This window comes from Chroicocephalus ridibundus, chromosome 1 (genome assembly GCF_963924245.1).
Source record: "Chroicocephalus ridibundus chromosome 1, bChrRid1.1, whole genome shotgun sequence".
Taxonomy (NCBI): domain Eukaryota; kingdom Metazoa; phylum Chordata; class Aves; order Charadriiformes; family Laridae; genus Chroicocephalus; species Chroicocephalus ridibundus.
In genome coordinates, this window is record NC_086284.1 from 148,718,104 (window position 1) to 148,733,679 (window position 15,576).

A 15,576-nucleotide genomic window follows, 5' to 3' on the forward strand; every position below is an offset into this window, starting at 1 on the left:
CCATGACTGTAATCCTGGGTAAAAGGATGCATCCACAGAGGAAGTTCTGCCCTGGGATATCTTACAGTACATTTAGCTATTTAACAAAATCACAAGTGTAAGCAGGTAAGCTAACCAATACACCAGAAGAAAAATAAGTGAAAAACAATGAACATTGAGATAAATTATGAGAAATTAATATTTAGCAAATGAAAGCTTTTGCTAGGAAAACAAACAAATTCAGTATTTCCATGACGTTTTCCAAGATGTTACTACCTATTTGGTGTACGAAGATAAATTACCATCAAATGCCATGCTAATTTAATTGCAGTGTGAAGATGCAGGTAACAAGCTTATTTCCCTATTTGATCCAAGTATGTCTGAAAGTATTCCCTGTCTTTTTCCTTCTCTCTATTTTCCCACACCTGCCACAATAAAAAGTGATATATATTATCAACTGCTCTAAAATAAAAGCATCACCTTAAAGAATCACAGAAACGTTGAGGTTGGAAGGTACCTTTGGAGTTCATCTAGTACAACCCTCCTGCTCAAGGCAGGGCCAGCTAGAGCATGCTGCTCAGGATGGTGTCCAGTTCAGTTTTGAGTATCTCCAAGAAGGGAAACTCCACAACCTCTCTGGGCAACCTTTTCCAATGTACAACCCACATCACAGTAAACACGTCCTTTCTTATTTTTAAATGGGGATTTCTGTATTTCAGCTTCTGCTCATTGTCTCGTCCTGTCAACGGATACCACTAGAAGAGTTGGGCTCCATCTGCTTTAGTCTCTCCATCAGGTATTTATTTATACATATGGCTTCATCCCATCAGATCCCATGGACTTGTGTATGTCCAGTTTGTTTAAGTGTTCCCTAACCTGATGCCATTCACTGAGGATAAGACTTCATCACTTCAGCCCTTCTCTCACCCCTAAGGGGCCTGGGATTCCTGCAGCCAGGTCGTAGCCACAAAGACTGAGGCTGAGAAAGCATTGAGGACTTTGGCCTTTTACATTTCCGAAAGGTCAGTGAAACCAACCTTTACTGCCGTTAGCCACCTTTTCCCATCTCAGCTTTTCTCCTAGAATATGTCCTAGAGTGGGAAGGACTGTCTTCTACTGTCCACTTAATTTTAGAATCCTTCCTTGAAACGTAGCTTCAATTGTCAAGCGTGCGATAGTTGAAAATGAGTAGAAAGTTGTTGTGCTATGACTAGATGAAACTTCCATGTCCTCTGTCAGCAGCTCCCCTGCCCCACACAGAAGTGGGCCCACGTGGTGAGAGCTTTGCTTTTGGTGTACGTGATCTGACATAAATAACCTCAGAGAACAGTAAGTGCTCCAATGCATTAATATCAAAGTGTCGGACAGTGAGCTTCCTTCATTATTTCTTGTTGGTACTTTCCAGACTGCAAGTTTTCTGGTGGGGGGGATGCTTACATTACATTTGTTTACTTTGACTTCTGTACAGAAGGGTCTCTCTGGCTGTAGTCTCAATATACTAAACTAGAGTTCAGCAACCCAATCAATAATGTGATCATTTAGAGTTAGTTTTATAAGTTATAGCACCTCCACCCATATACAAACTTGTCAGGTCTGCTCTCTGAGACCACTCTGGTACAAAAGAGTTTTTGCCAACGAAACATAAATAATCCCTTTTTAAGGCAGTGATTACTCTGGGAAAGCCAGGCTCAACCACGAGCACCAGTTAATATGTTCACCTTCTCCTCCACTTTTTATTCCATGCACGACCATTTGACTATTCAAGCAATAAGAAGAGAGGAGGAGGTTAACAGACATCCTTACAAATCTATAGCGAGGTGGAAGGATGTGACACATCAGGCTGTTCTCCTATTTATCTGCAGTGTCTCAGGTATTGCCTTACTTGGTTACAACAGTAGTTACACCTACTGTTGTAAAGCCTAAATAGATTTAAGACAAATTTAGTTTTCAATATCCACAATTTACACCTAGTACTTTGGTCAAGCTTGTCCTCTTCCACAGTTAAGACAGTTAATCTCTGTGACAAAGCCACAGTAACCACTGGTTTAGCCCATATTTTTTTCATGCCTTAATTATGTTCACAGAAGTGAAAGGTTTTGTCCAAACTGTCAAATTCAAAGGACGTATTCAGACAGCCTAAATTCCCCATGCTTTGTTGTCATCATAGCCCTGACGGATGAGAAGCTGCCAATGCTGTTCAATACTTCAAGAGGAAATTAGGCAGGTGAAAATGATCCCAGAGTTTAAAATTAAGACTTAAGGAAATCTCTGATATTACCAAAGGTTTTGGGACATGCCTAGAATGGTGTGCAGAAAGAGTTCAGGCTTTTACAAATCTACAGATCAGTTCTCTGTCCAACCCAGACCATAATTTAAGGCCTTTCTTTGCAGCTTCTTAAAGCCTAACAAAGAGAGAGATGTTACAGGGAAATGGAAATCAAAATCTACATCTGGAAGCTTCAAAATTTCAGGATACAGGGCAATGCTAAGCAACACCACAAGAAAACATTTTATCTCTGTCGTCAAAACAGCTAGGGGGTCCTCGTCCTGGTCAAGAAACACACTGTGCTTGGTGTGTTTCTCACAAGGAACAAGAAGGCAGTAACAGCTCCAAAGGCAGGTATCATCTTGGTAACATCCCAATAGCTTTGACGGATGATGGAGTTTATTAAAGTAACTTGATAAGTGGTGATTTCCAATAAATCAGGTTGAAACTGGACAATAATTTTTAAGAATGATTTCCCAGGGTTGCGATTTTATGCTCATTGAATGGAACATGCAAGAAAGACTTTTAGAGACCTCTCTCTGGAGTTTAGCCATTTGAAATGCAGTAGGAGAGAAAGATGATTCTTTCCTTGTATTTGAAATGAAAATTTCAAATTTTGTATGATTTCTATGCTTTGCTAATATAACAGTATGATTAAACCAATAAAAATTCATATTAAGTATTTATCCATTATGGAAACTTGGTAACAACTTTTTTTTTTTTTCTCCTGAGTGCTTTGCTAATAGGTCTAAAGTGACAGTGAATGAGAAAACAATGTTGAAAAGTAGGATGTAAATGGAATTTACATTCAAATGGTCCATAATATCCTTAGTCATAAACCAGTTCCTGAAAAAACTGAACATATATAAGAAAAAAAGTTGTGTCACTAAATTTAAATAAGTAAAAAATAACAGAAGTGACAGATTACTATTCAATGTATGTTTTACATACATTGAATACATATTCAATGAATGTTTTACAGCAACCAAAAGGACATTCAGAAGAAAGAGCAACACAGCAGCCTTTCTAGTCTTTTCACCGAGATGCTACCAAGCCCCACAATCCTTTCCGACCATCCACCAGAAACCTGAACCAATCTTCTTACCTTGGCATTGAATTTGGCAACAAAATCAAAGTGTTTCTTCAGGTCAGTAGCCAAAATTGCCTCAATGACGAGGAAGCGGAAATGCTTGAACTCCACATGGTCGAGGTTGACCAGGAAGTTGTACTCTGGCCTTGACATGAAAAGGTTCCAGGCAGCAGCGGCGTGGTGGTTCTCCAGGACGGAGCGGTCGTTGTACAGCACTGCCTGTGAAAGCAATGTGGGCAGCTGATAGCTGAGAAACCTCTTAGGAAAAGAAACACTGCAACGCAGGAATGAGAATGATGTGGGGATGATGCATGAGGGAGGTTAATGTTTTGTTGATTTGTTTGTTGTTTGTTTTTTTTTTTTTAAAAGAACTTTCCCGAGGTTTGAAGAGGTGATTTTGACAGGACTAATAGCAGACACCTGAAGTGTTGTGATGGTGAAGATTTATTGGAAGATTGATTTGGAAAATCTGTGTCTTTCATGCTCAAGGTTTTTTGGTTCCTGACTAAACTGCACCGTATGACAATAGATTATTCTGCTTCAGGTCACAAATTAATGACTAATATAATATAGGTATGTGCTTCCCTGTTTCTCAGAGCTAACTTCACTTAACAGGGATTATTTTCTTTGGTGTTTGTACCTGGCAATTCTGTCTATAGTGGGCTGATTCCAAACACAGAACCAAGTGAAATTCCAGTCTGCAACCTGACAACGCACACTCAGTCAGATAGATTTCTCAACTAAACGCTAAAATAATTTGGTTAAATCTAAAATAAATTGGTTAAATCTCTACCTTAACAAGACACATAACTCTCATAGTGATGGCAATTCCATTCAGAAACTAAAGAAAGATCTAGAAAATGGGCTTTAGGGGATAACAATCATCCAGGAAATCTCTCCGCTTCAGCAGCATTCAGTCTTTTGACAATTTGGTTTATAGAAAGAAAAGCTTTTGGAATTATGCTTCTATGTAAATTAGATAGAAGTTTTGTAAGTTTTTACATAAACATTTACACACAGTGTTCCAGTGGCTTTTCACTTCAATTTTATCTTTCTGTCATCTAGAGATGAAAAAATTCAATCCTGTCCTAAGGTATAGAATCTGTTCTTTACCCCAGAGAACAGGTTGCTGAAGCAACTCAGTTTTACAGCCCATCTTGCCTAATTTGCCTAACAGTAAGCATTTGAGATAGATATATTCTGCTACCCAGGCCTGACTCCTGAAAGTAGATTTTTAATGCAGCAGCACTTTATCATTACTGGACACTAGTCATAAAAAAGAAGAAAAAAACCTAGATGTCAAATACAAGTTCTGCAAATTTCAGGTGATATCAGATTTAAAAAAACAAACCAAAACAAACAACAAACCAAAACGCCCAAACACAACATGAATAATTTGAATTTTTCCGATTAATTTCTTTTCAAACTAGAGACAATACATTAAGGTAATAATCTAACTTCCCTTGTTGATTTTTACAACCACAAAGCTATAGCACTAATTTCTTAAAAGTAGATTTAAGGATAGCATACATCTTCTATCAATCTTTTTACCTGGACAGAGTATCAAAGTTCTTGATCACACAAAGATGTTGCAAGGATGAGAGACATTACTATCAGTTTATAGACAGAAACTGATACAGAGCAAGTTCAGGTGACTTGCTCTTGGTGACAGAGGAAGTCTGGATCCAAACTGGGGAGTAAATCTAGAATTTCCGCATCCCTATCACACTTCTCACCATTAAACTACCTTTTTTTCTTTCCTTGTCCACAGAAATATTTTTCAGCACAGTATGCTGAAGCCAGGCAGGTCAGCTATGTAAAGTAAGGAAAGATGATCTCATAAATTAAGCCAATAAACAGTGACTCAGAATCACTGAATTCAACTCCCAGCATTGGCAGCAACCTCTGTGTAATCTTAAGTAAGTCTCAATTCTTCATTTATAAAACTGAGATTTTCCACAGCCCACCCACCGTGCCCCAATAGATGCATAGTATAAAATTCCATTCATAAAAGACTGCAGCCACTTATATTCTATAGAAACAACAAAAAATACACTATGATCATGTGCAAACTCACTTGCATAGTGCACAGTCAACTATACAAGTGTTTTTTTTTTTTTATTTTAATCTTTCTGTGCCTTACTGGGTAGAATAATTCTTCCCTTATTTCACAGTTACAAATTCTCTATCAGTCAGCAGAACGTTAGCTTCTCCTTCACTGAGACATTTTATGAGTACCTTTCTTAACAGTTTTACTAACTGAGAGTGGCGAGGGTGTGGAAGAAGACTCTTACCGGTAATCCTCAAGTTAAGTGATTATTTCTGTCACTTTGATAAGCTGTTTCAAAATATTTGGTAAACTTGTGCTTAATGGAAGCCATGGGCACTGCTAGCAAGGAGAAGCTGTTACCAAACACCTTCCATACTTAATAGCAACACTGCCTGAGATTTATTTACCTGAGGAGCACTCGTTGCTACCAAAAAGGCATTGGTCCTTCCTGGATGATCATAATCATGCATGGCTGCAGCTACATAAAGAGCCATCAATTCAAGGGCAGGGATGTTGCCAGCTAGGCATCCATAGCTGTCATCTGTTGGCGTGTATGTCTTCGAAAACACATAACCCATATGGCCGTGAGTGATTCCACTGTCAGAATCTGAGCAGAAATAAATAAATAAATTAAAAAAAAAAAATCCTTACCAATTTTTCTGTGACTTACTGAATGAGATAGAAGGAACAAAGCAGGAAGAGAGAGAAAATTTACAACACATAACAGAAGAGTAAACACATCCTGTCTCAAGGCTTTCTGATATTGTGCACATGACCCAGTGCAATAAGGCACACAATTAGAAAGGAACAAATTCTGATCCCACCTGGGGATCTTCCAGCCATCCAGCAGAGCCTGTTCTCAAAGTATGTAAATTTCCAGCAATAAGCCATGGATTCATGGCCATGCTGGAGCTTTTTGAGTAACGCAGCCTTCCCACTCCTTCCTCTAATTGCTTCACCATACAGATTAGTCTATGAGACACTAACAGTCCTTAAAGCAACAGACTAGCATTTATTAATTCAATTACGGTGCATGTTTTCCAATCCAAAGGTCTAGACTTTGGATCTTTGCTGATAATCCTCTTAACAGCCTCTTTTTGAAGCAGCTTGAACATGCCTGTCAGAGGCAGATACCGAGTGAGATGCTTTGCTAATTTAATCAGCTTGAATGGATCTTACATGCGGCTGAATAATGTCTTTCAAGTAACAAACACCAAAAAGCCCCCAAATTCAACCCCTTTCATTCCACCCATTTCACCTCACCTACAAAGCCTCCAACAACCCTTGCTAATAAAACTTTCCAGGAATAAAAATGCTTCCCACCCCACCAAAACATCCTAAAGAGTTTCACAAATAATACGTATATGCCACACAAACACCTCCAAAAAAAGCAGAAGTGGATTTTCTGGAACAAACTCCTGCTTTTCCAGTAACTCCCTCAGAACTCCCGCAAAATACAGACAGGTCCTCTAGTTGCTAACTGAACTTGAAGACGTTACTATAAATTAACTCCTGCAATAAGAACAGCTTCCTGTAAGGAGCAGCCATAAAACAGTGGACAAGTGGTCTTGCAAACTAGTTGCAAAATGGCAACACGTCTCTTTCTTTGGAGACAGTGAGGAATGGCAAAGGAACACTTCATGACAGCCAAGCAGTGGCAAGTGCACGGCACTACCTGCATGCCCCAGAGGTTTTGTAATAGCGAAACAATGCAGGGTTTGAGGATTTAAAAGTCTACACTGCTTCTGGAGCAGTGTCAAAAAGCATTGCTAACACAGTTTCCTAGAAAAAAGCCATTGCAAAAATCAAACGGTAACAAACATCTGTTATTACGGTGACCACAAAGGCTTGCATTCACACATCGTTATGTGTAAAGCATTAGGTTTTGGAAGATCAATTCCATTCTCTTCAAAGTTATGTGAACATACCTTAACACTTCAACATCCAACGTGCTACTGAACCTAAAAGTCTACATAATAACAAGCACTGCACGCAATCCTCAATTGTTGGCTTTCTTCCAGCAAATTTCATGACCAAAGGTCTAAAAATACAACATATATACTTGCACATTTAAATATACCTGAATCGCTTGCTGAGCCGTGATCATTAATCACAGTTGGGAGTCCTGGGATGGGCTGAGTAGTAAGGTACCAGACAGCATGTAGAACATCAGTTGCGTGGATTCGGTTGTGATCTGTGATAGGAAGCAAATGACCCTGCTATTAAACCTGAAGGATATTTCCGACAGAGGGAAATGAGCACCATCTAGTGGGTACTGTGCGGCAGTCAATTGAGCAGAGACAACCCAAACATTATCACAAGCATGAAAAACAGCTGTATTCTGTAAACGCTCAGTTTTTCTTTTACTAAAGTTGAAGCACATTCAATGGTGTGTCTCACACCAGTCAAGAAAGAGAAAACAGCAGAGAAGCAGTGGGATCTGCAATGTAGGCAACTTTGCAAAGAAAGTGTTAAACAAGGAGCCTGACCTGCGCTACCAGCTCCAATCCTTTACTTCCGTGGTTGCCTTCAGCTAGTTAAATGCCATCAGGTAAATACGCACTGTTAACCTCTGATTCAAGTGAAACTCGTGGGAAAATCTCGTCCTCTTCAGTAGCCAGATTTCACCCAGCATCTAAATACAAGGCAGGTAACACTTACCCGGCTCTACCTGAGCAAATTTAGGTGCCGTGCCAGCATCTGCACTGCAAAAATTCAAACTCAGGATATGCGTGCATTGCACAGTTAAACCAGGTTCTTTCTGCAGTCTTCTAGCCAGAGTTCAGGCACCGGATCCTGTAAGATGGCTTACTATAAACTCTCTTTGCAGAAATGAGAGATAAGTCACCCCAAGGCTCATCCCAGTGAATCCTTCAAGGCCAGATAAACTATCCCACAATCAACACAACTGGCTGAAAAAGAAAAAGAATCGCACGCTGGTTCAGCACAAAGCATCATCTGAACATACACTGGTAAAAAGCAACCCTGATGCTGGAAGAGGGGTCCATGCTTTGCTGCGCCAGGACCAAAGCTTACATCTGGCATTAAACCACTGAAGAACAAGCGTTTCAGTTTGTGATTCAGGCCAATTTTGGGCAGAGTACAGGTGACTAGCTAAACACAAGGAAATTTGCTAATCTGAATGATAACCTGCGGCTATATTCCTGCTGCTTCAGTTCTGGAAAGATACATTTCAGAGGACAAAGTACAAAAATGCAAAAAGCACTGCTGTGTCACTCCCACCTGTAAAACTCACAGAAACTGGCTACATCTTGAAGTAATCAGTCATCTTAGTTGGAGGCACCTTGGTAATGCCGATCATGCATATATGTCTCATTGGCAAACCGACTGCTAGAACAGCCTTGATGGAAACAGGTGAAGAACTAGGTTATATCAAGAAGATAATGGTCAAGAATCAAGCTAACACTGGACATGATACGTATCCTTCATTAGGAAAAATTATCAACACAGAAGTCCAGAAGCCCTCTCTAACAAGTAATAAGTAGAGCTGACCAGATTTCATTAGGGGTGAAAAAACCTCTGTACTCTGGAGGAGGAGAAGGGACTGGCAGCAACATGTGTAAGCAACCACCTCATTTTATACCTGCTGCATCCTAAATATAGGTAGTGTGCAGCTGGTGGAGGGTTGCTCCGCACTGAAGCTGAACTTTACCCTAAGGTCACTCCTTTACGGCAGAAGAGGAAGGAAGGAAGGACAAGATGGAGAAAGCAGCATGATGTCATGCCACTTGGCCCCTGTATTTACCCCTCACTTTCCTCTTTTGCTCTCCTTTGTCTTCCCTGTGACCCTCCCTTTAAATACTTGCTAGTGACCACTAGCTGAAATTCGGAATTGCAAAACAGTAAGCAGAACAGGAATGGATATTTTTTGAAAGAAGAAATTAAAATAGGGACGGAGTCTCCTCTCCCCTGCCTTCCTCAAAGTACCAAGAACATCTTTCCAGAGACACTAATCTCATGCAAAACCAAGAGGACCGCCCTGCATAGGCTGTCTAATGCTTTTTTCAGGAGTAAAGCTGGGATGAGCCCCCTGTGAAACTTGTACTGATTTAAGCCAACTGGGATAGTCACCATTAGTTCTGTATGAATTGCTCATTTTTTCAGTTCAACAATCATAAGAAAAAAGTGGTTAAGTCCAGACAAGTTGTTTTAGTTTTTACCCCTTCACAGAAAAAAAAAAAACCTGGAAGGTAAATTAACTTTGTATTAGACAAAATATTCTGCTTTACTAAAATGAAACACACATAACAAAGAACAAGGAAATGATGGGTTAGAATCACAAAAATTCCTGAGACTCTATGAATAGTTAAGTGTTTTAAAAAAAGAGGAATGGCTCCAGTAGGATGGTCAGACGGTGGGACATCCACCTATAGCTCCCTCAGGCTGTAATCTGTTGCTTCAAATCCCTGCTCAGGTTCAAACCAAGGAAAGATTTGAAATTTGATCTCTCATTTTCACAGAACAGAGTCCGAACCACCTGGCTGGAAGGCATTTTGAGGTAGCTTTCCTTCACTCCCTCCCACTATAGCTGTTCCAATTGGTATTTAATGTTTGAGAGAGAGACTACATGACTTATTAAACCAATGTCTCCGACATTTTTCTTGGAGGTGGGAGAAAACAGGGTGTACTATATTCCTCAACACAAGGGTTATCCACCAGCTAAAAGGGATAACAACTCACTCCCTTCTCCTGGAAAAAAACCAGTCTTTTGCAGTTGAAGCACTTTGGTAAATTTGATTTGAATAGTAAATACTTTGGGGATGACTGAAAGCAGGATTTTCAGTGAATAAATGAATTCACACTGAAAAATACTAGCTGAGCTGTAGTTGCAGAAGAACAGGATGCACTCATCTACCAGGCATGTTTTTTCTGCTTTACAAGGCTCATCTCCTTTGGTAGCGTAGCACTGATACTGTGTAAAAATCCAACTTGCTTACGGGGTGGAAATGTTTCAATTACCTCCAGTTAGGGCACTGGGGTACACTTGCATCATCAAGAAACAGTTCCTTATACCTGTAGTAGCTTTATATGGTTTCAGGCTTGCACAGAATTTGCCATGAATTATTATGAAACAACATGAGACGTTAAATGCAATGAAAAAAAGTTAAGTGAGGTTGTGGTTCAACACTAGACTGCCTAGAGAGCCATCTATTTGTTAGTGATGTAGTAGAAGAAAAATAGCAGCTGCTGTAATGAGTGAAGAAAGGCTACAATAAGAAGGTGTGTGGAAAATACCCAACACTTTAGGGAAGCACGGTTATCAGCTGGGAATTTTTACTTACAAGGTATCTCTCGGTATCCACATTCCAAGGCATGAAAGTAGTTCATAAATTCCCTCACTGGAATTTTAAAAGTTTCAAACAGCCCCATGTCTTCAAAAAGCCTGTATGATACCTGAAAAACAAATAAAACCACCATCCTGCTAAACAGACCAGTAAAAATCTAAAAACTAGATATAAAAATAATTGTCAAATTACCGCATGAAAACCCACTTTCCTGGTAGTATTTTCTCAAGTACATTTGATCCAGCTATAGCTGCAGCTATTTACATTTCCATACAGATGTGGTTACATAGCCAAACAGATGAGCTACTAGTACCAAACAGTCGTCTTCACTCCTTCGTTACACCCTTCCTGATATTCTTTTCTTCCGTTCAAGGACATGGATCCCCCAAATTTTGCAAGCACCTCAGAAACATACACACATAAAGGAAGATAACCAGAGATCCTTAGTGTCTTGGGAAAAATTTCTCCACAAACTTCTCCAAGGAGCATCCGTGAACCAAATCAATTCCCAGAAAACGGGGGAACAAGTGAAGGAATGACAAAAGGAGAGAACCATTTGGATCCTCTGCATTATCTCCTTTCCCCCATTTTGGAAGTGAAATTGGAAAAGTGACTTCAACAGGACTTTAGAGGCAGCAACCGTCTCAGGAAGCAGAGCTGCTCCAAGCGTTCCTGCATGGAAAGATGACTGTAGACATCCAGGAGAGGATATATTGGAAGGGATAATGTGATGGATGAGTAAAGGGGTGTTCAGGAGAGACAAGTGCTCAGAAATGCAGCAGCTGCTGCAAAACAGACCCTTCTGAAGATAAGTTTGAACTTGACATACAGAACAATTGGACATAGTAAAATTACTGTCTGACCATTTCATTTATTTAACAAATTGGACCCTAAAGCCTTTCAGCTTCTTTATTTATTTACTGCTGTTAGCTAAATTCTGTCCTTTTGATGCCATCTGTCTGGTAACGATCTGCCTAGAGCTAAGCAATCCGAAGCATGTTTAGAAAGATGAGTGCTATTCTGATAAGAAATTGTTACAAATTATGTTTTGTGTTTTACACCTGAATGTAAATCAAACATCTACCCACACCTATTTCTTTCTGTATATTGTGGATATAAATTGGGACTTGTGAGCTGCACCTAAAGTTTAATATGCAGAAACTTCACATTTCCTGCAACTGTGGATTTTTACAGTAAGAATAATAAAAAAGGACATGAATTTGCAGCCTTAATGATCTTTCCCCGCCCTGTCACCGCCTCCCCTCGTAGTTACTCCCTACTCTCTAGCAAAGCGTTGCAACGGGCAGTGATGACGCAGAGACAGGCTGAGCGTGGTGTCTGACGCCATCCAGGATGCCCCTCTAATGACACATACCTGACAGCTGGGGTTCTGCTGGTGGCCCCAGCTCTTACTTCTATTCCTACCATAACTGTAAGTGGCCCTAGCAATGCAGTCGGAAGAATCACTGCTGGTGGTAATTTCTCTTTGTGGCCGCAGCTCTTGCCCATAAAGTGAAAAGTTATTCATAGCAAAGGAGATCAGGAACTACTGAATTATAGTGCTCTGGAAGACATGAGCTTAGAGTAAAAGGTAGAGCCTGTAGAAGGCAAAACTTTACTCTCTAGAAAACCCTGTGGTATCTTCCTGTACTAAGGCAGAGCAAAGAGACTGACTTTATGCCTAATTTGGATTAGAAACTGCATAGAATTCTGTTTCTCTATCTGGAATCATGGCTGAAATAAATCAGCTGGGATCCAAACTTTCAGCTACAGAGAGATGATGAAGTATTTTACACTCTAGTCTTAGATCATTGAATGGTGAGCTTCCTATTTCCAGTAAAATATCCACGGACAAAAAGAGGAAGCATGAAGAAATATTATTCTGCAGAACCAAACCTCACTGGTCTACACTACCAATACTGGACAGGTATCTTCAATAAAGCATGTCATAAAAGCATGTTTTCCCTCCTCCTTGGACGTGGACGGGTGGAATTCCACAGCAGTTGAAATGAAGCAAAGCTGACTGTGATGGAAATGAATGACAGCGCTTCCCCATGACTTGGAGTAAAATGGTATTATTCTCTGCAGTCATTAGAAAGTGTAAACAGCCAAGCAAGACATTTAGACATTTTTGTAACATTTTCTTTCTTTTTCTTTTTCTTAACTAACAGGGAGGAGGAAGGGGTAAAGGCAGGTCAGAAAGAGGAAAAAGGGCATTGATGTCTTCCAGAAAGTCAAAAAACGGAATTCCTTCATTTAAAACCAACCAAACAAACAAAGAAATCCCCCAAACTGTGCAATTTTGTTTATGTTTTGCTATGGATTAACCATTTTTTTAAAGACTACTGTCTTTTAAAGTCCTTCCTCCCCAAACCACATGCTGCTTCATGAGTTCCCTGGCAGTTACCATCCCATCTCAGGGGCTGAGCACGGTGCTCTTGCAGCTGCAGTGCGGTCCCCCCTGACCAGGGATGAGCCCAGGGACACTCCGAAAGCCACCAGACACTTGGCAGCGTGTGCTACACGCTGCCTCTTCCCTCCCATCTCCATTTTCGGCTTGTTTCTGCAATGATTGCTAAAGCTTGAATGAATCATTTATAACTTAGATACTTCGGGTGGTGCTGCCTGAAGAAGGACAAGCACTTCTCCTAACGATTCCTAATGGAAGTTTTTTTTGGGAATGGGGATCGTTATTCACATGTAGCTCCTCTCATGGCTGCTGCAGGCACGCATAGATGGGTCTTGTCAGAGGACATGTGCAAAGTTTAGGTCAGAGTTTCCCTACTCATTGTTGACAGGCAAGCCTCTTGCACTCCTTTTTTGTCTCTTGCACTTGCTGTCTGAAAACGTGTGCTTTAAGCTGTTGGCACCTGGTCTCCGGCTCTGACAAACACGACTCCTCACAAGGGCTGTTGTGATGATCCTGGGAATATTCCATCCCCCAAGGATTGGTTTCCCTCGCTCCCTCATATAGCGGTTGCAGTTTCTCTCTCGACAAGTCACGCATGATGATGAGATGACCAAACACTCTTCTTGGCACTACCCAGGGTGCAACTCACATACATTGCAATGACGCCACCCCGCCTCGGTGCTGCTCGTGTATCAAGAGCACAGGAGCATCGCTGGCTTTCCTCATCTCTATGGGCCCAGTAATAAAAGCTAAAGAGAGACCTTGACTTTAGCCTATTCTTATCCACTTTATTTGCTTTCCAGAGAAAACGAGTTTCTCTTCCACAGGTTTTAGTTTTATAGGAGCTGTAAGAAGAGTGTTAAGTGTGATGAAGACATTATCTAACTTTATGGCCTGTTGTGAAGCATCAACACAGCTGGAGAGCTTTGCTGTTCCTTTCTGAAATGAGACTGCTATGCAAATTTCTCTCTAATCCCTATCATGCATATTTGTTAGTGTCACATTTAGAGTGCTTGCCACTGTATTTTGCACAGATGCTTTTATGGCCGCTGACTGGTTTGGGGTCTTTTTATATGTCTAAATCAATTTAAAATTCCAAAAAGAAGAAACAGACATCTCAAGCAGCTTTAAAGATGCTAAGCCAGCATTTGCTTTCTAAACTGAATGCTTCCCTAGAGGCACGTGTCAACTCTGCTTTGTTCCATCTCATAAATTTAACCTAGCAAGGCAAACATAGTTAATTCAGCTTGTTAATTTTCTTATTTTAATGGATGAGTCCATTTAATGGCAAAATACAGAGAATAAATCATTAGAGCTTTTGTTTTCCTTTGTTTATAATATCCCAGGATTTAAAAATTCTACAAGAAAAAGACAATACTTTTAGCTGGCGAAAAAGATTTATTTCTTTAAGTTCTCTTATTTCTGAAAATAATTTTATTAGGGACATATGAGTAGGTGGGAGAAAGAACTAAAGGAACTATTTTTATTTTATGAACAAGGCTGAGCTTGCTACATTCTGCTCTTAGGAAGTGTGAATTATTACAAACTGCTGATACAGAAAATGTTGAATTTTGATAACAAATATTATTTATTTAAGCTTCACTATTTTATTTCACAGGCCTCCTTTTGTGGCACTGCAAAACAGATAATGTGCTCAGAACTTGTGCAAAAAGCAGACGCTGGGAAACAGTGTGGAGCTTTATTGCAAATTGAGGGAGGCATAGGGGAATTGTCCCGAGGGGTACAGAACTCCACGCAACTTGTTAAAGCGCTTAAAGCCTCTGTACCCATGTAAAACCAGAACAAATTTTGTCTCATCCAAATTGTTGGTTATACCATTAAAAAAAACCTTCTGTTTTTCCTTATGATTAATTTTTCATTCTGTAACATGCTTTGCTGTTAGAAAACACCATGACCAATATGATCTTCCCCGACGCTGGCCACTTTTAAGATTCAGCTGGATAGGGTGCTGGGCCATCTTGTCTAGACTGTGCTTTTGCCAAGTCAGGTTGGACCAGATGATCCCTGAGGTCCCTTCCAACCTGCTATTCTACGATTCTAGAAGAGTATTTTAATCACACGTTCACTCTCCAGTGCAAAAGTGTCTCAATAATCATCACTGAATTTATATCAATATCCACATCCAGCCATAGTTTGCCTATTTAAAATTAACCTAGGGAGCTGGTAGGCTGGTTAAACATAGATGTTTTTGCCACTACAAAATGATAAAAGGCAGACCACAGAATAAATTTGAATTCATGCTGTGGTTTTCTTGGTTGACCACTGGATAATTGAATGTAGCTGAATAATAGTTAGACACCAAGGGACCAAGATTTGATACGGCATTCTCTGGAGCTTGTTGCACTGAGATCTGCATGACACACTAATCTCTGTATTTGTGTGGGGTGTTAATTGTCCCACATTATACCAATTAACATAATCTCTTCTTTCCAGCACTCATCGCTACATAAAGTC

General features: G+C 40.1%; 1 protein-coding gene across 1 annotated transcript in view; it reads right to left on the bottom strand.

Annotated features, from left to right (window-relative positions):
• The window catches only part of PDE3A (phosphodiesterase 3A), a 266,161-nt gene that overhangs the window by 16,753 nt on the left and 233,832 nt on the right, over positions 1-15,576 (bottom strand). The window contains exons 10-13 of the mRNA XM_063358308.1: positions 10,689-10,800; positions 7,466-7,579; positions 5,793-5,992; positions 3,351-3,554 (exon numbers count right to left, since the gene is read on the bottom strand). Of these exons, the coding sequence (XP_063214378.1) occupies positions 3,351-3,554; positions 5,793-5,992; positions 7,466-7,579; positions 10,689-10,800 (630 nt within the window). The remainder of the gene's footprint in view (positions 1-3,350; positions 3,555-5,792; positions 5,993-7,465; positions 7,580-10,688; positions 10,801-15,576) is intronic.